This window comes from Perognathus longimembris, chromosome 22, assembly GCF_023159225.1.
Source record: "Perognathus longimembris pacificus isolate PPM17 chromosome 22, ASM2315922v1, whole genome shotgun sequence".
Classification (NCBI taxonomy): Eukaryota; Metazoa; Chordata; class Mammalia; order Rodentia; family Heteromyidae; genus Perognathus; species Perognathus longimembris.
This window is the reverse complement of record NC_063182.1, coordinates 14938238-14960314: the sequence shown is the minus strand read 5'-3', so window position 1 is coordinate 14960314 and position 22077 is coordinate 14938238. Positions and strand designations below refer to the sequence as shown.

General features: G+C 37.5%; 1 protein-coding gene across 2 annotated transcripts in view; it reads left to right on the top strand.

The window, feature by feature from the left end:
• The first annotated feature begins 15889 nt into the window (after positions 1 to 15889).
• Edil3 (EGF like repeats and discoidin domains 3) overlaps positions 15890 to 22077 on the top strand; it is a 413819-nt gene continuing 407631 nt past the window's right edge. For both annotated transcript variants that reach the window (XM_048331381.1, XM_048331380.1), the window contains exon 1: positions 15890 to 16241. In XM_048331381.1, the coding sequence (XP_048187338.1) occupies positions 16175 to 16241 (67 nt within the window). In that variant the 5' untranslated portion in view covers positions 15890 to 16174. The remainder of the gene's footprint in view (positions 16242 to 22077) is intronic.

Genomic DNA, 22077 nt, shown 5'->3' with positions numbered 1-22077 from the left:
ACACACACACACACACACACACACACACACACACACACACACACACACACACACACACTAGATTTTCAGATCCTATTTAACATTTAAAAGAAAACTGAGAATTAGAGAGCTTAATTAACATGTCCAAAGTTACATAGATGATGAAGTGGGAGAAAAAATGCTTGACTCAAAGTTTACATCCATTCCTTAATTAAGACCACAAACCACATTGTTTCTCCAGACCCATAAAGGGGAAAAAAAATGTAGGGGTATTAAAAAAAGAAAGAAATGATTCTGAGTCAGGCAATGAAGTCTTGAATTTTTCCCCAATGAGCTAAAGAATTCTAGATGAGTCATTTTATAGGATTGAATCCACTCTGTAATATTTACAATATAAAATATTTCACGTAGTTTTTCCACAAGATTTATTCCAGATCTGAATCTTTTATGCATCTCTTTTGGTTATTTCTTTTAAATGGAAAGTTTTCTGGATTTCAGTAGTTGTAATGTGTTTTAGTTTGTTAATGTCAATATTTGGAATCATTATAAGTTTTTCTCTTCAAGAAACTGGCAATAACTTACAAAAACCCTTGCAAAGTCTCCCTCTCCTCATATCAGGTGTAATATTTCAAGTTGAATGGAGCCCAAAGATTTTGTGCTGCTAGTAGTACTTTTCTCATTTGGAAAATTCATGGTCTCTGGCTCATATACATAGCTAAATTTCTAAGATCCTTTATAATAGTGTTCCGTTTCATACACTTCATATAATTTAATTATTTACTCATTAGGGAAATTCTGATCTTTTAGGTAAAACTAACAATATGAAATAAAAATCAGAAAATAAAAGAATTCAGAGGAGAAATATACTCATGTAGTGCATATCTGTCAAAATATATGAATTTGCATGCACAAATGGAGACTTGTAAGTTTTGAACCTAAAAGGTCATATTTTACAAATGTCTTAAGGAAATAATATTGAATTATTCAAAGTGTTTATATATTGCTTAAATATTTTATGTCACTGAAATTATCTTCTATTGGGTAAGTGAAAAATTGAGGAAATCCAGGAACTTTTTATCTTTTTATTTTCATTTCCAAAAGGAAATGTATTATTTTCCTGACATATGTAACTATAACCCTTATTTTTAATAAACATTTTTAACAAAAAAGTTACTTTTATAAGTCATATAATTTTATTTTATTAAATAAGCATTTAAATATGACAGAAGTATAATTGCCTCTGAACCTATAGCTATTTTTAATAGTCTTAGTATAGATCTTTCCAAACTATGTCTAAATATGATCACACTATATATACTTTTCTAAACATACTGTATTTTGTGCTATATTTCAGATTAGAAGAAATAAATTACAAGGATTAAAATATTATTTGATTAATGTTTAATCATTGACCATCTAAAAATATTACCATTTTGACTCTCTCAATAAACATGATGAATATACAAATGCATAGAGTATTTCATAAATATTTACATATGAAGGTATCTATGAAATAAACACAGCATTTCTGCTTGTCCATTTTTCCTCTTAAAGATAGATTTCAAGGGGGCTTGGAATGTGGCTTAGTGGTAGAGTGCTTGTCTAGCATGCATGAAGATCTGGGTTCGATTCCTCAGCACCACATATACAGAAAGGCCTGGAGTGGTGCTGTGGTTCAAGTGGTAGATCAAAGGAAGGCAGGAACAGTGATCAGGCCCAGAGTTCAAGCCCCATGGACTGGCAAAAAGTAAAAAATAAAAAGATATGTTTCAAAATGTGGTTTAGTAGGTGAAATATGATGCAGTTTTAATGCTTCAATATGTACCGTTAAATTTTCAGATTTTTAAAAACATTTTACACATAGGCTTACTTGCCAACACTCCTCTTACTACTGAAATCTTCTTTATATCAATTTCAAGTATTTTCACCAACTTGTTGACATTTTAACTATTTTGTGTGTGTGTGTGTGTGTGTGTGTGTGTGTGTGTGTGTTTTCTTTTTTGGTACTGGGGATCGAACCCAGGATGTTGCACTTGCTAGGCAAGTGCTTTGCCACTGAGCTACATCCCAGCCCCTTGTTGACATTTTACCCATGTTCATAAAAGCATGAAAATTATAAAATGTTTAAAAAATGCAAAACCTTGTGTGTTCTTATCATGTTTCCTGAAACTAAAGCCTACTTTTTCTTGTCATCTAAACTCATATATATGTTTCCTTGAGCATGGTCAATCCCACTTTCAGACCACTTCCTTTGTTGCAGTTGGTTCTGTCCCTTAATTCAAGGACATGTAAGCAGCTTCAGCTATGCGCTGCGTTCCATTTTCCTGTAAGACTGGGTGATAGTTGAGCATACTTCTAGATTTGAAGCACAGAATCAAGCCCTTTAAAATGTGGTGGAAGAAAAGACATTGTTTATGAATAGTGCTGCCCAGGATATATGAACAACCAACACTTTTGGATACTCCTATTCAGAAGCCTAAGGTAAGTTTGTCTGGTAGAATCCAATTCAGAGGGAGAAAGAACAAAGAGATGGAGAAAATATCATGCTTATAATAAATGTCAGTTATCTGAATCTACCCACATCCAGGTTGTGAAAGATCTCAGGACATAACCACACGAACAGTAATTTAACATCTGAGATGAACTTCTGTTTATTTATATTACAGACCAATCTTAGCAGATACATCTTCAATAAATTATAGATGTTTCTTTGATAGATTGCTCTTCACTGAACACTTTCAGAAACGTTCAGTTCTAAGTATTTAAAAATTAAGTTTTTCCTTTCTGATTTATTCTATATGTGCATTATACTCCCAACCACATTCATACACACATAATGTATTTCTCCTTTCCCTGTCTCCTCTTTCAACTATGGGCAGCAAAATAGTCCATTTCCCACCCCCACCCTGCTGGCAAAAGCACAATGAACATGATTCACTGAATTAATGCTACAATAGGATAGTGTGCAGTTGTTGACTGTAGGGAGAAATGACCAGAAATTTTTAAAAATGTGTCACAAACCAAAAAAAAAAAAAAAAAAAAGGTTTCCCCAACTCCTGTTTCATAAACAGAACCTTTAATAACACTTGGAAGAAATTAAGCAAAAATCCAGGAAAATTCGGCTTAATCAAAGAATTTGGAAGTGTGGCAAATTACATAGGATTGGATAGCATTATTTTACTTTTTCAGAATCATGAGGAAAGCAATGGTAAAGGAGTTGGAATTAAATAACTGTAATATTTTAGTTTAAAGGGATTTGATAAATATTTTATCCAAGTAAAATAATAAATTTGATGTGATAGAAGGAAAAAACATGCAACAGAAAGGATAATTTGTAAGCATTAAAATCATATAGAAACTAGACTATAACAAGGGTGGGTTTTGAACCATAGAGAACCATCATTTGTATGTGTACAGCTAGAAAGATTTCCTTTTCTCCCCACACTCTGGGTAGAATGGAAGATTGTTTGGCTGCTATCTTTAATTCATGAGCTCATTGAAGAACTGAGTGGGGTCAGAAATGATCAAGCAAATATACACTAGACACAGCCCAAGCAGGCGGTGAGCAAGGCCTTCCCTGAGAAGGTACCCTCAGCCAGAAGGCCCCCTCCCTGCCGGCAGCCTGAAAGAACCTTCAGACTGTCCCCTTTGTGAAGAACACCAGTTGTAGGGCAGATGTGTCATCTGAGACTAAGAGCAGAGATTGCTTTCAAAGAAATAAAGGGATTTCCCAGAACTAATTAGAAGCAACAGAACTATCTGTCTCCCTTATTGGGAATGGAAGCTATTCAAAGAACATGTAAGATTATCCTTCTGCCTTTGAAAGAATTAAAATTAAAAATTAAAAAGCTCAAAGAAATATAATAATAATAAAAATACAAGTTCAGTACAATTAAAGGCCAATAAAACAAAGAAACATTTTGCAGTGGTTAAAAAGTATGAAAGGTAAAGCGATGACGCACTCCCTTTATTTAAAACAAAATAGCTAAAACTTGTGGATCAGTAGTGTGTGCAAGTGTTATTAAAATCCGGGCTCTTTAAAGGACAAAATTTCCTGGTAATTTTTAATATTCACTGAATATCCCCTGGCAAAGTCTTGGTCAGAACTGAGTCACTAACACAGGGCCATCCCCAGAGTGACACATTACTTAATAGGGGAAAGGAAAATGTTAAATATAGGGATGTTTTCAGCTGATGCTGAGTCCAAACACCAAAGACCAAACCGAAAATATTCCCATTCTTCACTTATGTCATATCTTACTTATAAAAAAGAAAGAATAGAGCTCTGCTTTAGGCTTTACATCATTATACAAAAAAAACCTGCAATTTTAAATTTATATTAGAGTACCTGAGATGTATTTTTAAGGACATTCATCTATATTCGTCTTACCTTTGAATCATTACCAAAATTATTTTAGGTTGAATTACAATGTCTATTTTTAGATCTGTGTCGTTTTTGTTGCATACATGTCTCTCAAAAATGTATCCCTTCTAGGACTTGAAAAAAATCATACCGAGTGAAGTGAGCCAGACCCAAAGAAACATGGACTCTATGGTTTCCCTCATAAGGAATAATTGGTACATGTCTAGGATAGTTGTAGCAGAAGATCACAATAGCTCAATAGCTATGCCTGTGATCACATTAGATGATGCTAAGCAAAATGAACTTCAAGTTATGGAAACAAGTGGTATATCACTGTGGTAGATATTTTCAACATGCCATATGAAACCGTCCCTTTTTTCTTCTTTTTTTCCTATTCCCTTTCTGTGTTTTTACCCTTGATATCAGTGTAACTGATTTTAGTGCCCTGGATACTGTATACATGTGTATTAGAACTAGGGAAGGGAAAGGGAATACCAAAATCAAGAGACAAAGGATCGAGAGACAAAGTATCGAAAGACAAACCAATGCAACAACAATACTTACAAAACTATATGATGTAAACCAACTATACAACTCATGGTGGGGGGGATGGGGAGGGGGAATGAGGGAGGAGGTAACAAGTTGGATAAGAAATGTACTCACTGCCTTACATATGAAACTGTAACCCCTCTGTACTTCACTTTGACAATAAAGAAAAAAAAAAGAAGAAAACATGTATCCCTTCTAAAACGAAGATAACAGAAGATCGTATCTGAATGTATTAAAAACAACAAGAAGAAAAAAAAAACACCACCTTTCCTATTTCAATCATTGACTATGGATGGAGTGAAGACTCACCTTGTAATGGGTAATAATTCTGTACTTCAGTTCAAAATGGGCATCTAATTATATTTTAGATCACGGCTTGCTTTACAAAACAGTTTGCATCACTGTGCATGTTCTGAAGACGAAATAATGCTGTGAATGAAAGCAAAGATCTCAGAACTTAAAGAAATGGTTGGAATAATTGTGATCTTTGTAGCATCAGTCTTTTAAATATTCTTTACTATTTTATTTTTCAACTTTAAAATGTATCTGCAAATTAAACTTCCTAGGGTAATTAAGTAAAACCAAAAAGGCAGGTTTGCCATTGTGTTTCGAATCACTCAATGATAGAGCACATACTATCAGGAAATTCTGATACTTTCCATGTCCAGCACCAAAAATAAATAAATAAAATATTTTCACTTGATGAGAATTCTTAGTTTTGTTTTCATCTCAAAAGTATATGTTTAATACGTTATAATTTTCATTGTAAACTAGTATTATTTTAATTGACAAGTCATAATTATACATGTGACTATCTCAATGAATGTGATATGTTGATGTCTGAATACCAGGTGAAGTTATGTAACAAAAAGTACTCAGCATGTGCTATGCCCTCCCTCATAGTAGACCCAATTCTCATTATTTTGCTCACCCAATTTTCATATTGGAATGTGCTTTGAGAGAAATGTATACAATTTAAAATTTGTATGTGAATATTTCATATAATTTTAACATGAGGTTGAAAAGCAAATATCTACTGTTCTATATGATATGTACAATATCCTATCTTTATTACATATATTAAATTAGTATACATGTTAAGGAAAATTTGCTATTTTTTCAACTCAGAAGTAGTAGAATTATATTATATAGTATACATAGAGTCGAATTACATTTAGACAGAAATTTTATGTTATTTTAATTTTTGTTTTATTGCCTTTTACTTTTTTATTTCTTTGTATTGTCAAGGTGATGTACAGAGGGGTTACAGTTACATATGTAAGGTAGTAAGTACATTTCTAGTTGAACGTTGTTAACTCCCTCCCTCTGTCTTTTGCTTTTGAATCCATGTCTATCTACATAACTTTGATACATACTCTTCTTCCTCAGATTGTGAAGTAATGAATGATAACCTATTACTATACTTTGTCCTCAAATCAAATTTTAAATTATATTTACAAAAGTAATACATATAAAACAAATTCCTTTCCATTACATTTTAACACTAAAACAATGATTGTAATGGTTATTTTTCCTGTGCTGAAATTTGAACTCAGGACCCTATACTTACTTGGCTTCCTTGATCTGCTGGGTCTCCACAATTGTAACTACTAGCCTGGCTTTCTGTTGGTTATTTTGGAAATGAAATTTCAAGAACTTTTCTTCCTGGTATAACCTCAAAATTTAACCTTCCCTATCATAGTCTCTTGAGTAGCAAAGATGAGATGTATGAATCCTTGGCAATTACTTTAAATTGTTTTTGTTCTTGTTGTTGTTGTTATTATTATTGTTATTCTTATTATTACTATTACTGACAAACTTTTCCTTATAAGTTATAGCTGATTTTCAGCTAAGAAAATGCAAGGGGATATTATTTGCTCTTAATTCTTTATTGATACCATTATTTTTTTATATTTCATTTAGCTTTACATTTAATCCACTTACTATGCTTGATGCAACAAACTATCCATCTTGTATATTTTAAGTAATCTCTGAGTCAATTGTCAGCAATTTTATAAATGGAATAAAAGAGATTAATGTTAATAAAAACTTGATAAAGGAGAAAATAGTAAAAGCTTTTCTTTTAATTTGTCATTTGTGTGCTTTCCCTCCAGCCATCCTGGTTGTCACATGACTACAGCTATGACAAGACATATGCTATTTTCTTTCTGCTCACAATGAGAAGGCAATGAGTGAAAATATTTGTTTTTGGTTTTATAGTGAGTATGAATACAGGGCTTTCTGCATTCTAGGCAATCACTGGACTTCTTGAACCATGTCCTCAGCTATTTTTTCTGTCTTTTTTTTTTTTTTTTTTTTTTTTTTTTTGCCATTCCTGTGGCTTCGACTCAGGGCCTGAGCACTGTCCCTGACTTCTTTTTGCTCAAGGCTAACACTTTACCTCTTAAGCCACTGTACCTCTTCTGGCATTTTCTATATATGTGGTGCTGAGGCATCAAACCCAGGGCTTCATGCATGCTACGCAGGTGTTCTACCACTAAGCCACATTCCCAGCTGGTCTTTCTCTTTTACTGTCTTCATGTAGTTGTACAGTATCAGTTTAAAATACAATGCATGGAGATCAGTGTTACCCCTTCCATAGTTCTCCCACATCTTTCACAACTCCACCAATACCCTCACATTATACATATATCTTGTTTCTAACATAGAATCTTGGAAACTTTGCTCAAGCCTACACTCAAACTTAGAAGCCTGCCATCTCCTTCTCACAGGCAGATGGCATTACAAGTACATAGCACTCCACCCAGCTGAATGCCAGTTTTCTGTCAACCTGAAAATTCAGTAATCTTCTGACAAAAATCTAACAATCTTCTCAGATTCATATAAGCCTCTTTTTCTTTTTCTTTAGGAGAAAAACCCCACACAAACCAGTATTTTCTCTTTAATATATTCTGAACACTCATGAACATTTATTTCTTAACTACATTCAAATTATTTTTAATCTATTAGAGGTTTTTCATTTTGGAGGTCCCCCTCCCTTTGAAAAACTAGGGAAAAACCAACTACTATGCCAACTAACATTCTTGGTGTGCTCACACTGCAGTGAGGAACATTTTAGGTGTGTGTATTTAGTTAGGACTTGTGTTAAAGTTTTCATACACCTTGATAGACTCAAAAAACAATAAAGATTTGAAACATGAAGAAAAATACATCTTATTTTCATGGGATGTAACTGGCTATCTGGAAAATCCAAAAGAATCAACATAAAAACTCATATAATCAAAGTCAACAATTTTGAACATGTGACTAGGCTTTATATTAACTTTACAATACAGAAGTAGTATGTTTTAAAAATTATATCAGCTAGGTGCCAAAAAGAAAAGGAGTGTATGAGTTTGCAAAAAAGAAAAAAAATACATAAGCAAAAATCAAATAACAACATACAGGTGAACTTGTATATACATTGATAAATATACTAGTGATATGTACTTACTCTCTTCATCTTGACATGTTCGTTTCTAAAGTTCAGATGGGTAAAAGCAAGTGTGTACTAGTCAGGAAGTATTTTATGAAGAAGTAGATAACAGGAAAAAATTTATGAAGAAGTAGACAACAGAAGCAACAATTGTTTAAAACATTAGAGAATGAGGAAAGTGATACTGGTATGTAAATAGATAACTCAATGGAATAACTTAGAAAAGTAAGCAGATGACATTCATTTTTAGTCACTAAGAGATTGACATAGTAAGAAAACAAAGGCATATTCAATAAGTGGCTTGGAAATAAGTAATAGTTTCAGAAAAAATCCGTAGACTCTATTCTAAGAGCTTATTTATAATTTGAGCTGGGTAAGAACTTGAAAGAAATTCATGAAAACTTAATACTCTGAAAATGTCTATCAAAAGTTGTAAAATAATATTTATGAACTCAGAATACTGAGAGTTTATCTGAGCAACAAGCAAAACCTTAGACTCTTGTAGTGAAATTGAGTCAATGTCATCACCATAATGTACCACATATAGTTCCTGATAGTCAAAGAAAACAGTTGAAAACTAAGTTATAAGACAAATGTCAGTTGGATAAATATTTTGACATAAATCTAACATACAATAAATCATTTCCTGTTTACATACAGATACTCTACGAGTCAGTAAGGAGAATAAGGCCCCCATACAATAGACAGTAGCAAGAGAAATAAAATGAAAGCTCAGAGAAGAAAATATAAATTATTTTAATATGTAAAGTGTTGCCAATGCCTAGTCAGTCATAGTAACAGATCAAAACCAGGAGATAACATTTTCAGTCATCAGACAAACAAAATTCAAATGATGCTAAGAATTGGCCAGGTTTGCAGAGACTTGCTCTGGTGCAACAGAGCTTGAAAGATAAATATAAGCTTCCTGTATGAACTGTAAATTTATGATGGCCATCACAGCTTTACATATACATACCCTCAACTAACAAAATGACTCCAAGTAGTTCCTCTCTTCATGTATATGTCTTGCATACAACTGTAACAGAGATATATGGCACACTGGATTATGTGGTAACATAGAGAATGAGAAAAAATAATTAAACGTCCACCAAGAGGATTACATAACAGAAATCCTATACAACCCTATAAAATTTTGGGGAAAACTGTGAACAAATAAAGATTCATGATTTCTATATACTTGGTAAATTTGTTGTATTAGAGTCATATATGTAAATGTATGCATATACCACACACACATATACACATCTGATATACTTCGTGTGTGTGTGTTTGTACATAAAAAATATCCACCAGCTACTAGCAATTGATTCTAGGGAGAAAGAAATATTATACACAGAGACAATGTCATTAGTAGAGAATTTACTTTTTATACCCTTCTTCTACCTTTGAACTTATAATTTGGAAATTTATCAATTATTCAAAATTATTTCAGGAAAATAAACTTTAAGTCACTGTAATGAAATGACTAGAAAACTGGAGTGAAAGAACATACCACAAATGTTTTTGACTGAAAACTGGAGTGAAAGAACATACCAGAAATGTCTTTGAGTGAGATGCATGCTTGTTCAATCCCCCTTCTTGTTTCTAGAAACAGTATCCACCCAGGAATCAAGCCAGAAAACACTGGGAATTGGGGATTTGGTATAAAACTTGTTGTCTAAAAAATTAATTTTCTCCAGTGTACACAGTAAAGAGACTATAAAAGTTTGCAAGACAGCAGTATCTCTAAGATATACAGCTATCTAAACAGCCAGAACTAGTTATAATTACTTCTTTGTAAGATTAAGATTAAAAAATAAGATTAAGATTTTCACTGGGGAAAAGTGAAAAGCACTGGTTGTTTGAAGATCTGATGGTTCGGTAGTGATAGAATAACTTGAGGAGGTCATAAGAGGAGATGGAAATTCATCAAGTAATGGATTCAGTAATAGTAACAATCAAGTAAGTCATTGGAAGACCTTTCAGATGGGAATAACTGTGCACAGGGCAGGAAGGAAGAATTAGTTTGGTGCTTTGGGGAGTAGTGAAAAAATAAGTGTTACCTAGATGACTTCTGCTTGTAATCCTAGCTACTGGGGTGGCTGAGATCTGGAGGACTGCAGTTTGAAGCCAGTCCAAGCAGGGAATTCTCCATCTTTAAATAGCCATAAAAACAAAACAAGCAAACAAAAACAAACAAACAAACAAAAAACAGAGCTAGAGGTATGACTATGTCCCTGAGCTCAAGTAAGTCAACTAGGAAAAAAAAAAAGCTCCAAAGAACTAAAGTAATTTTATCAGTAGTCCACACATATTTTTAATAATTTTAAATGCCTTTTGAACTCCAAATTCAATCAACCTGTTTTATAAAATAACAAATCAGGAAAATCATAGAGAATTCATGATGTACAAGAAAAATGACAATTATAAGTCAAACTGAAAATTAAATGAGTAAAATAAGTGAGACTAATGTCAACAATCCCTTATAGTATAATGGTCAGAGAAATAAGTGCTGGAATCAAACCAGGATTAAGTTTCTGGCTTTTGGCTTCATTCCTTACTGTGATCTTGGGCAAGGAATGAGAATTCTCTACCAGGGGAGTCATGCCTCTATTCTGGCTTTGTGCTGGTTAATTAGCGATGGTATCTTGAAGATTTTTCTATGTTGGCTTCAAACAATGATCCTCCATTTCTCAAGCTCATGAGGAGCTATAGGCATGAGACACTAATACCCAATGAAAGTAATTAAATATTTTAGTCTTTTATTTCCTCTTTTAAATGTAAATGTTAGGACTTATGAACTTTGGGGATTGATTTTGGGAATTAGCCTATGTAAAATTGTCCAACTTAGCTTTTCTATAATTGGTGACATTGAAGTCTAGGGCACTCTGGGTTCATATTTGTTTTAGATTTAAGTTTTGGCTCCAACATTACAGATAGTTAAGTTCATTTTATTTTATTTTGGCCTTTTTCACTCAAAGGAGAATTATAATGATGATCTACTGCTAATACTTTCCTATTCCTAAAAAGCAAATTAATAAAATATTGACAGTATAATAAGACAGCAATGTATTAGCTCATAATGTTATATCAAAAATCCAACTGTTTAGGGCTGACTTCATAGTAATACAGAGGGCTAAGGAAATAGCTCAGGAGTAGGCCACTTACCTATCACGTGTAAAGGCCTGATGAAATAATCTAAAATTTCACCTCTGTTCATCTAATTTATAATTATCCTTGGGTGACAGAGCTACAAAGAAATACTGAGTTAAGATTTAATGCTATTTGTTGCTATATAATTTAAATGTGACTTTATTTTTTTCCAGATCATGTAATAGGAATAGAAAATAGGGACCAGAGATAATCAGGCATTGAGGAAAACTCTGGAATATATGATTGTAGTCTTTTCTTTATTATGATTACTTTTCATTGTCACTACTGTGCAATAATTTCTGGGTTAGACACTCTTCTGTACCACATTTTCTACTGTAAATTTTGTATTGTCATTCTCTGTTTCTTAGAAATCCAGCTTCAATTTATCTCACATCAAGTGAAATAAAGAAGTCATAAAGGACCAGGCCCTGGTCCTTTCAAACTACTCAGGATGCTGAGATCTGAGGATCAAGGATCATGGTTCAAAGCCATCCTAGGTCGGAAAGTCTATGAGATTCTTTTCTTCAGTTAAGTAACCCCTCCCCCACCTACACACCAAGAGTGGGAGTAGAAGCAGAGCTATGGTTGGTTCATACGGTAGAAAACTAGTATTCTCGCCTTAAGCAAAAAACAAAACAACAACAACAAAAACAAAAAAAACAAAAAAAAAAAAACTAAGGGACAAGCCCAGACATTGAGTTCAAGCCCTGAACCAGCATGAGGAGGAGGAGGAGGAGGAGGAGGAGGAGGAGGAGGAGGAGGAGGAGGAGGAGGAGGAGAGGAGGAGGAGGAGGAGGAGGAGGAGGAGGAGGAGGAGGAGGAGGAGGAGGAGGAGGAGGAGGAGGAGGAGGAGGAGGAGGAGGAGGAGGAGGAGGAGGAGGAGGAGGAGGAGGAGGAGGAGGAGGAGGGAGGAAGAAGAAGAAGAAAGAAAGAAAGAAAGAAAGAGAAAGAAAGAAAGAAAGAAGAAGAAAGAAAGAAAGAAAGAAAGAAAGAAAGAAAGAAAGAAGAAGAAAGAAAGAAAGAAAGAAGAAAGAAAGAAAGAAGAAGAAAGAAAGAAAGAAGAAGAAAGAAAGAAAGAAAGAAAGAAAGAAAGAAAGAAAAGGAAAGAAAAGGGAATTATAGAGGTAGAGACAATAGTTTAAAGTACAGCTTAATATCCAGCAGGTTAATTTCCAAATTAGCAACCTATAAGAAAAATTCCTGAAAAGGATTTGATTTAGATTGGGTTAACATAACTATATTATAGGTATCCTAAACAAGATTTGTCTCTCAAAATTCTGGATATTAAAACTCTAAATTCGGTGTCTGTCTGGTCAGTATTTGCTTCTTTTTTTCTTCAACCGCTGTCATTTAACTACATGCTCACAGCGCTGAGACATTGCTCTTCTTACAAGGGCAACAATGCCACTGACTTTGGCTCTGCCATCATGACACAGCTGCCTCCCAAAATTTCAGCTCTAAAAAGTATCTATCACACTGGATATTTAAGCTTCAATATGTGAATTTGTCAGGAATGGGGTTGTAACAGAATCCAAGTAAACTTCCTGGATGAAATACTTCTAGAAAAGCTAAGGTATTTAATATGTAACACTCAGGTGGAAGGTCCAGAACTTCCTTAACACAAGATGTTTCCCCAAATTATTGGACCATGCAACATTATTTTTCTCCAGAAACCTATGTACATCTTGAGAATAAGGAGGCCTGCAGAAAACAGGCTGGGGAATACTGTCTTCTACTAACATGTAGGTTTATTTTTCACACTTTAGGCTTGTATTGGGGAAAAGCCTTGTATTCTAAAGGCAGAGGCTGCATCATAGGCCATTCGTAAACGTCCTTTTGCATTTTATGTGATATTCATACCAGACTTTTGTGCTTTTGCCTTTTTATTCTTACTTTTATAATTCAATTTGTGTGTTCCTTGAACATTTCTTATATTCCACTTTTAAAGGTGCTATATATGGGTTTCATAAAAGTGAAATGAACCCTATAAATGTAAATTGGGTAAAGTGACTAGGATCATCAAAATGAAAGGCGTATTTTAGACAGTCATTATCAATAAGTAAGGCAAAGGAGAAGCTAAGTATGCACAAACTTCTTTAGGATTAATACTCTGTATCCATTTCAGACCCAAATTGAGACTTTAGTGGCATTAAATAAGCACACCTTCTACAAGTTGGGTGCCAGATAATAAAGAAAAGTATTTCTTGTCGTGGCTCCAGTCATATGCAACTAGAATATTTATTTTAATGAAAAACAGATTGAAGATTTGGATTTTTCATAAAAACTATAAATGTTTAGTAACATACAATGTTGCCACACTGTTTAGTTTCCTAACACTCTTACTAATAATACCTTATCCCATAAGGTGGGAACAGGAAAAAAATGAGATATTAGCCAATGTGATTATTCCCTTAAATATAACATAGAGATTGTATATTCAAAGTTTAATATTCTCATTTGGAAATACCTTAAAATTACTATCCAATACTTCTTTTCACTGGTTAAAGTTCTTTGTGAGGAATGTGCCACAGCATAGCAGAAAGCAATTTCAGAATTAAGTAGTAATGATGTGCCATAAGTTGGAATTTGCTTGTTTAAAACTGCATTGTAAGGACTAACAACTACTGTCTTCCTTTAACATCTGTGGCTTTAAGCATCAAAGTAGATAGCAAACAAAGGGATCTTCCTCATTCCCTTTGCAAATGACTATTTCAAATTGTATTTGCATCTTTCCATGTAACATGAGATATGAACAATATTAACATATCTTGTAAAATTGTTCCATCTATCATCTATCTATCTATCTATCTATGTATTTCTGTTCCATGATACAATACCTGAAATTCTCCCTGGAAGTGCTTGCTATTACTTTACTATCTGCTTTTATCTAACTTCAAATACCAGAGGAAAGTTAGAAGTCAAAGTACACAGGACTCAAGGATCATGGGTTCTTGTCCTGTTTTTTTTTTTTTGTTGTTGTTGTTGTTTCTACTTCTTATCTTGTAAAATGTTTTCTTCTATTTTTCTATGTCCGTGCTTTCTGTTCTTTTCCCTCACACTCCTAAGAATAAGAATGGGGGGGAGAGGGGGGAGAGAGAGAGAGAGAGAGAGAGAGAGAGAGAGAGAGGAGAGAGAGAGAGAGGAGAGGAGAGAGAGAGAGGAGAGAGAGAAAGAGAGAGAAGGAGGAGGAAGAGGAGGAGGAGGAGGAGGGAGGGAGGGAGGGAGAGAGGGAGGGAGGGAGGGAGGGACATGGACAGAGACAGACAGAGACAGAGACAGAGAGAAAGAGAGAGGAGAGAGAGAGGTTTCATTTGGTACCTGCAACTGCAGGAATTGAATCCAGTAAGCAATCATTCTAACTAAAAACCGAGGCGAAAGCACAATTGTAAGCCAAGGGCTGTGTTTTTAGTTCAATCACTTTCACTGGAAAAACCAGTCCATTTATTTTAGCTTTGGTGGGCAGCAGAGGAATTTGATCCCTCTGAATGATGCCTCAAGAATCCGCCTTGCCTTTGCCTTCTGTTTTCTCTTATGATCCCCAAACTGGCTTAATTCTCCTCTGAAACAAATGCCCTGCTTAGCCAGATGCAGCTCTTCTCCTTGCTTTCACCCTGCCTTTGGGAATAGATGAGCCCACAAAACTCTCTCCCCAGCCCCAAGAGCCAGAGGAAGTGAAGACAGAAAGGCAGAGCAACCAGCTCTGCCTGTTAATCGTATTTTCCAAGAAATCCGGAAAATTAAACGATTTTGCTTTGGTTTCTCAGGAAGCTTGGTGCTTCACGAGCTACTTTAAAAATAATCTCTTAACTTCTTTTCCTGAATACCTTGAGAATAAAAGTTCAGGGGAATACTTCACGTGGTTAATTGTAAAGCCAAGGCTGCAAACCAAGTCTATCGGACAGCAAGGGTGCCCCCATTTACTCCAGGTTCTCAGGTCTTCATGAACCAGGTACTGGCCAGGAACTTTGGGGATGGTGGCAGGTGCTCTGGGTGTGGCTGCAGCTGTCTCCCCTTTCTCTTCCAGCAGAAGGAGCCACCTCAAAGGAGGGGTACGAGGAGAGAGGGAAAGCAGAGGGGGAGAGAGGAGGGAGGGAGGACGCGAGTGGGGAGCAGCTGGGGAAGGGAAGGCGGGAGGGGGCGGGCGGGCTCAGGGGAGCGGGGTGCGCGCCTGCAGACTGAGGCTCTCACTCACGCTGCCTCTGTTTGTACACAGTGCGCTCCCGGCCGCTGGCTCGCTCCCCTCCAGCTCACGCTTCATTGTTCTCCAAGTCAGAAGCCCCGCAGCCGCAGGGGCGGGAGCAGTGGGAGCGCGGAGCCCCGGTCGGCGAGAGTCCACCCGCCCGCTCGGGAGACCCAGAGCCGCCTCGGCCGCCCGCGCCCCGCCCGCCGCGCCCCAGCCAGGACCCACCCGCCGCGGAGGGAGGGCTGAGCCCGCCAGCGGCTCTCTGAGCTCACCGTCTCCGCGCGCACGGCCGAGCGCAGGCAAGCGGGGGGGAGAGAGAGGACACATTCTTCTTCGGCCGCCACTCTCCCTCACCCTCTCCAAGAATTTAAACAAGAGCTGCGGGAAGAAGACATCTTCTGGAATTCTCCAACAGGGGCGGTGTCTGGTGCCATCCTGCGGGCCACCCAGGCTTCCTGCCCTCATCCAGGAACCCCCTGACCAGCTAGGGTCACGTCTGCGAGACTGGACCATGAAGCGCTCGCTAGTCGCCTGGCTCTTGCTTGGGCTCAGCCTTGGTATACCCCAGTTCGGCAAAGGTGAGGAGGTGGGGTCAGATCTCTGGGTGCGGGACGGGAAGAGACCCCCCCCCCCCTCGCCCCCCAGACGCCGCCGCTCTGGGGGGCCAGAAGCGGCTTCCAAGCCTAGCAAGGGTGGAGAGCTCCTAGGGCGGCGCCAAGGAGGTGGCGCGCCCTCTGCGCCCCAAGAAAGTGCTAGCAAAGTCCAAGCGGAGTGGACTGGGTTGCGCAGAGATGTAGACGCGATCTAAGAAGGAGGAGGACAGAGGAAGGGTGGAGAAGGAAGGTTCCCAGCAACCAGGAAATTCTGGGTTCACTCTGCCACCAAGTTGCCCCACGACCCTTCCCAGACTAGTAGTGCTCGCGAGGCTGGCGGAGGGCGCCGGGCGTGGCCGCGGTGGGCGCGGGAACCGGGGAGCTGAGCGCGCCCGGGAGCGGGGTAGTGGATGCGGGGAAGGGAGAGCTGCCTGTCAGCGGTCTGTCTCTAGGTACTGTGCTCTGGTGCAGGGCTGGGGCCAAGCCCGCTGCCAACCCGCACCTGGGCGGTGGGAGTTGGGGCTAGGAGACCTGGGAGTCTTCTATTAGGTCACCTACTTTAATCCCAGATAGGGAGCCGCGATTCCAGCAAACTGTCCATCCTGTAACCCCAGGGGCCCAGCGCCTCTGCGAGGCCCCCCTGAGTATGGAACTCTTCTTGATAGAGATTCGGGCTCTGCGAGCCACCCTCTAGATCCCCCAACACAGGAGCAGAAAAAAAAGTTGCCGAGGCAGGCTGGCCAAGCTTTGCTTGACTTGGGGGAAAGATTAAGGAAATAAACAAAAGAGTCTTAAAAAAAATGCAGAACTTGAATGAGGCTGCTGCGGAGTTGTTGGGGTGACTCTCAGGTTTTCTGAGAGCAGAAGCTTTGTGGGTAGGAATCCTAGTTCCAACCTGGGTCCCCTCTCGGGGTTGAGCTGAGGTCACAAAGGGGCAAAAGGGAGTGTTGGGGGTTCTGTTGAGGTTCTGAGGAGCTGTGTGCTTTCTGTGTTCTCCGGGGAGCGGGGAAAGCCGGGAAACGGAACCCTTCGCAGACAGCTTCAAGTGGAAAGCTCAGTGCACTACCGGCTTGTGAAACGCATCTAGAGAACGTGGTTGCATTGCAACTGCGTTAGCTCGAATCGAATCCACTTGAGATCAGACACGGAGTGAATGGTTTACACCATAGATCCGTGCACGCATCGGTGGTGTAGTCTGAGGATAGACGCCTGGGTGACTTTTGCCTGAAGAAGCTAACGTTCCTGCCTAGGTGCCCTCTCAGTAGCGATCTGCCTTGGCGCCATACCTGGACATCCCCTGCGCCCCCAGAATGTGGCTATTTTCCCCAGCCTGTAGGCGTGTGTCGGTGTTTGGCTCTCCGGTGTTTGCCAAAGTGTCTTTCTAGTTATCTGGCAGCGGCAGCGACTCTACGGAAGGTTAAGGAATGGTAATGATTTCAGAGTTGCTCACCAGAGTCCCCAGAGATAAGAAAATGCTAATGATCTCATCCTCGATATTCTTCCTTTCTTTTATTTTCTTCTGCACTTTTTTTGGTGAGGAAGGGAAAGGGAAAAACAGGCATCCCCTAGTCCTCTCTTCTTCCTTCCTTCACAGACTCTGCAGCCACCAGGAACACACACACACACACACACACACACACACACACACAGGCACACACACACACACAGAGTGCACTGCCGCCCTCACCACCATCTGCCCCCTTTCGGGGGTAAAGGACCCCAGAGAGGGAGCTGAGAAAAGTGCATCTAACATGCGTGGCCATGCTAGCCTCCCAGAGTGCAGGGGAAACCTGGGGCTAGGCAGGGAGCCCAAACCGCCCAGAGCTCTGTCTCTTAAATTGGTCAAGATGAGGACATCTCTGGCTTTCCTGGTCAAGCCAAGCATGGAAATGTGACTACGTGCCTTTGTTTCTTGATCCTCTTAGACAATGCTCATGCAGGGAGATGCTTTGCACTCCATATTCTCCAATAGATTCCCTCTGTTTTCAAGCTAGCCAGAGGGAAAACCTTCTTGCTAATTTAGCTCTTTTTCTTGTTATTGGTTTTCAACTTGTATACCCTCTCTTTTCTGCAGAGACAGGGTACAGCTTGCTGACAGCTCCAAACAATTAAACTTGGGGCAAACTTATTGAAGCTGGTATTAACATTCACACACTGGGAGAATTTTCTCTACATTGTTCCTCTCTCCCCCTGCCCCCATCTTGTACCTACTATAGGCAATTCAAACAGGCATTGGTGTTTTGCCTCTGAGTGTTATTTTTTTCTTTTATAATTTATGCATATGAATGCCTGGAATTTGGTAAGGAAACGTAACTCCTTTTATTAGTTGTCTTTATTTCAAAATTAAACCAATGGATCAGTCAGATTGAATATTTTATTAACTCTTAAATTATTCAGTATTATGGGTTGCTCTAAAAAAATTCAATAATGTGCATACAGTGCCAGCAAGCACGTGACATCTTATGCAATCTGTCCCTATGCCTACAGTTTGTGCCTTAAGTCTTTAAGCAAATAGTACTGCCTAAAATGTCTAGACATGCCCTAAATACTACAAATCATTGACAATTGCATTTCCGTGTTATAATCAATGGCCATTTTGAGTTAATTCTACTTGAGAAGATATTAATACTAGAAAAATATCACTTTAAATAACACTATACTATGACCAATGCAGCAATATTTATGCTGAGCTAACAGGGTTTTTTTTTTAAATATTATACATTCTTCATGGTATAATTTACATGTCCATAAACCTTAGACTTAAAAATGTCAATTTTAGATTCTAAGGGAAATATTGAAATTAATTTTGAAATGCTAAATTTAAAATAATAGGTGGAAATAAGTTTATCCTGTGCTAATGCAAATTCTTGGGGATGCCATACAGTGCCTTGATAAACTAGCTTTGTTTCCGCGTCTGAAAAGTTTTTCTGGTTATTTCTGCAACATTTCCTTAGGATAAATATATGTTTTGATTTAAACGTTATATAGTTGGGGGAAATATTTTAAAATAAAAGTGATGCAAACAAATGAAACTGTCTACTTTATTCTTTGGCTTTGAAGTCGCAAAGAACATTTTGTAAAAGTAAAGGTAACATATTTATTGTACTTTTGAACACTTCCCTAAACATTTGGTACCTTTCTGTATTAAACTGGTAAGCCAAACTCTTAATTTCCTTGATTTTAATTAAGATAGTTTATTCTTAGATAGATAGATAGTTTATTCTTAACATATTTATGTTTTGAAGAGTTTTGAATAGTGGTATATATGTTTGATATATGTTATCATTTATGGATAGTTAGAAAAAAACACAAGCCTCAATGGAGCATTTTCTAAAGCTTAAGAAAGTAATTTTGACACTTTTTTGATATTTGTTTTTTTACAACAGGCCGCTGCAGGTGCAGTAGCTTTGAGTGTGATTGATGATCTAGTAGTTTTATTGTATCCTTGAAAAAGAAAATATCAACTCGTGTTGGTTTTGGAATTCAGTTCAATCCAAAAGTCAATCATAATGACTTTATACTCTGGGAACAGTAACTAAATGTGAAAATATGTATTAGTCAGATAGTATTTTACCATTGTTACTTCATTTACTCTTTTTATTTGCTAACTAGTTCAAAATTTGGTATTATTATAAAAACCAAAGTAAAACCATTGCTATTATTCAGTTATTTGTGTTGTAAGGCAGATGCCCAACATATTTGTTCTAGTTTTTATTCTTTATCACAGTCCACAAAAATAATTATAGCTTTTGGTTAGTTTGAACAAACATGCATTTGTGGACCCAGCCAACTGACCGCCTACTGGATGTGAAATAATTAATAAACTGTAACTCATACTTTTCTGTGCAGTTATGGTACAAATTAAGTATTACACATACTTAAGCTGAATGAATCACCACTGAATTGTCATCAATATTGCTTCTAAAAAGTCTTTGATTCAGGGAGTCTTTCAAGGGAAAAGAGTGGGATCAACTGTGCCCTCACCAGCAGGTGTCAGGATAATCAATAGAGATCTTTACAAGAAAAAGCTTGGAAAAGAAAGAAAAATAACTAAACAGTAAATATTAATCTGTAAACCTACTTAGACTGACTTTTACTTTATATGTAACTACTGTTTTTAAAAGTTTTCTGTATTCCTGAGAAAAACAGGAAGTGTGCTTGGTAAGGACCAATCTCTGTACCAGGAATTTTTAGCTTAAAAATAGGATTTTTCTGCCACAAAATCAAGCAAGAATACAAATCTGTTCACAGGTCTTCTGAATGCCCTCCAGAGTAGCCCACATAAAGCTATTAGGGCCTCCTGAAATAACACACACACACACCCCACACACATGTGTGTGTATATGTTGCAGTATATGATTATGTATGTTGCAGTGTATCTTCTACTGCAATGGAAAGAGAGGAATGTTATAATTACCCCATTTTATGGTGATGATAAAGTCATTTTATGGTTATGGTAAAGTCCATGCTTCCTGGAACTTTCAAGTGTCTAACTAGTTTAAATCACATGGGCAAAAGGCATAAGGAAAATGATAAAAAAAATTTGCCATTATATATTTCAGGCAGTTATAACCTCTTTGAAAGTGTATATGTTTTTTTGTGTATGTGGTGTGTGTGTGTCTGTGCACCCCTAGTGGGTACCAATAACTGTCACTTATGTGGAACCACTTTGTTTTTTTGTTTGTTTTGTGATATTTATTTATTTATTTTTCTTTATTGTCAAAGTGAAGTACAGAGGGGTTACAGTATCATATGTAAGGCAAGTACATTTCTTTTCTTTCTTTTTTTTTTTTTCTTTTTTTGCCAGTCTTGGGCCTTGGACTCAGGGCCTGAGCACTGTCCCTGGCTTCTCTTTGCTCAAGGCTAGCACTCTGCCACTTGAGCCACAGCACCACCTCTGGCCGTTTTCTACATATATGGTGCTGGGGAATCGAACCCAGGGCTTCATGTATACGAAGCAAGCACTCTTGCCACTAGGCCATATTCTCAGCCCGTAAGTACATTTCTTATCCAACTGTTATCTCCTTCCTCCTCTCCCTCCACCCTTGACCCTTTCCCTCTCCCCCTCCATGAGGTTGTAGAGTTGGTTTTGAAAGTATTGCTTTTGGAATGGTTTGTCTTTTTATCCTTTGTCTCTCGATTTTGTTATTCCCTTTTCCTTCCCTAGTTCCAGTACACTCACATACTATGTCCAGGGTACTAAGATCAGTTACAATGATAGCATGGGTACAACCAAGGGAAGGTAATACAAGAGGAAAAAAAAGGGTACAGTGTCACATGGCATGTTGAAAACAACTATAACAATGATATAACACTTGTTTCCATAACTTGGAATTCATTTTGCTTGGCATCATATATGTTCTCATGGTTCAGCCCACAGAACCACTTTGTTTATAATTGATTTTTATCAATATCAGTTTTAGCATCCGCAGTTACAGATTTACTATTGTACACTAGCTTTGCATTCTCTCAACTTTTTATATATACACTAACATTCCACAGGCCTATTTTCAGCTGTATCTTTTCTATTTTACTTAAAAAAATATTCCCTCCCACCCTTTCTTCCTCTCTTACTTCTTTTCTTCTTCCTTCCTTCCTTCCTTCCTTCCTTCCTTCCTTCCTTCCTTCCTTCCCTCCCTCCCTCCCTCCCTCCCTCTCTCTCTCTTCTTTCTTTCTTTCTTTTTCTTTCTTTCTTCCTTTTGTTTTCTTTCTTTCTTTCTTCTCTCCCCATCTCCAATTTCCTTGCAGGATAGCAACTAGTAGAGAGTATTCAGAATAAAATTGATGTGACATTTCATAATTATTAAAATGTACAAACATA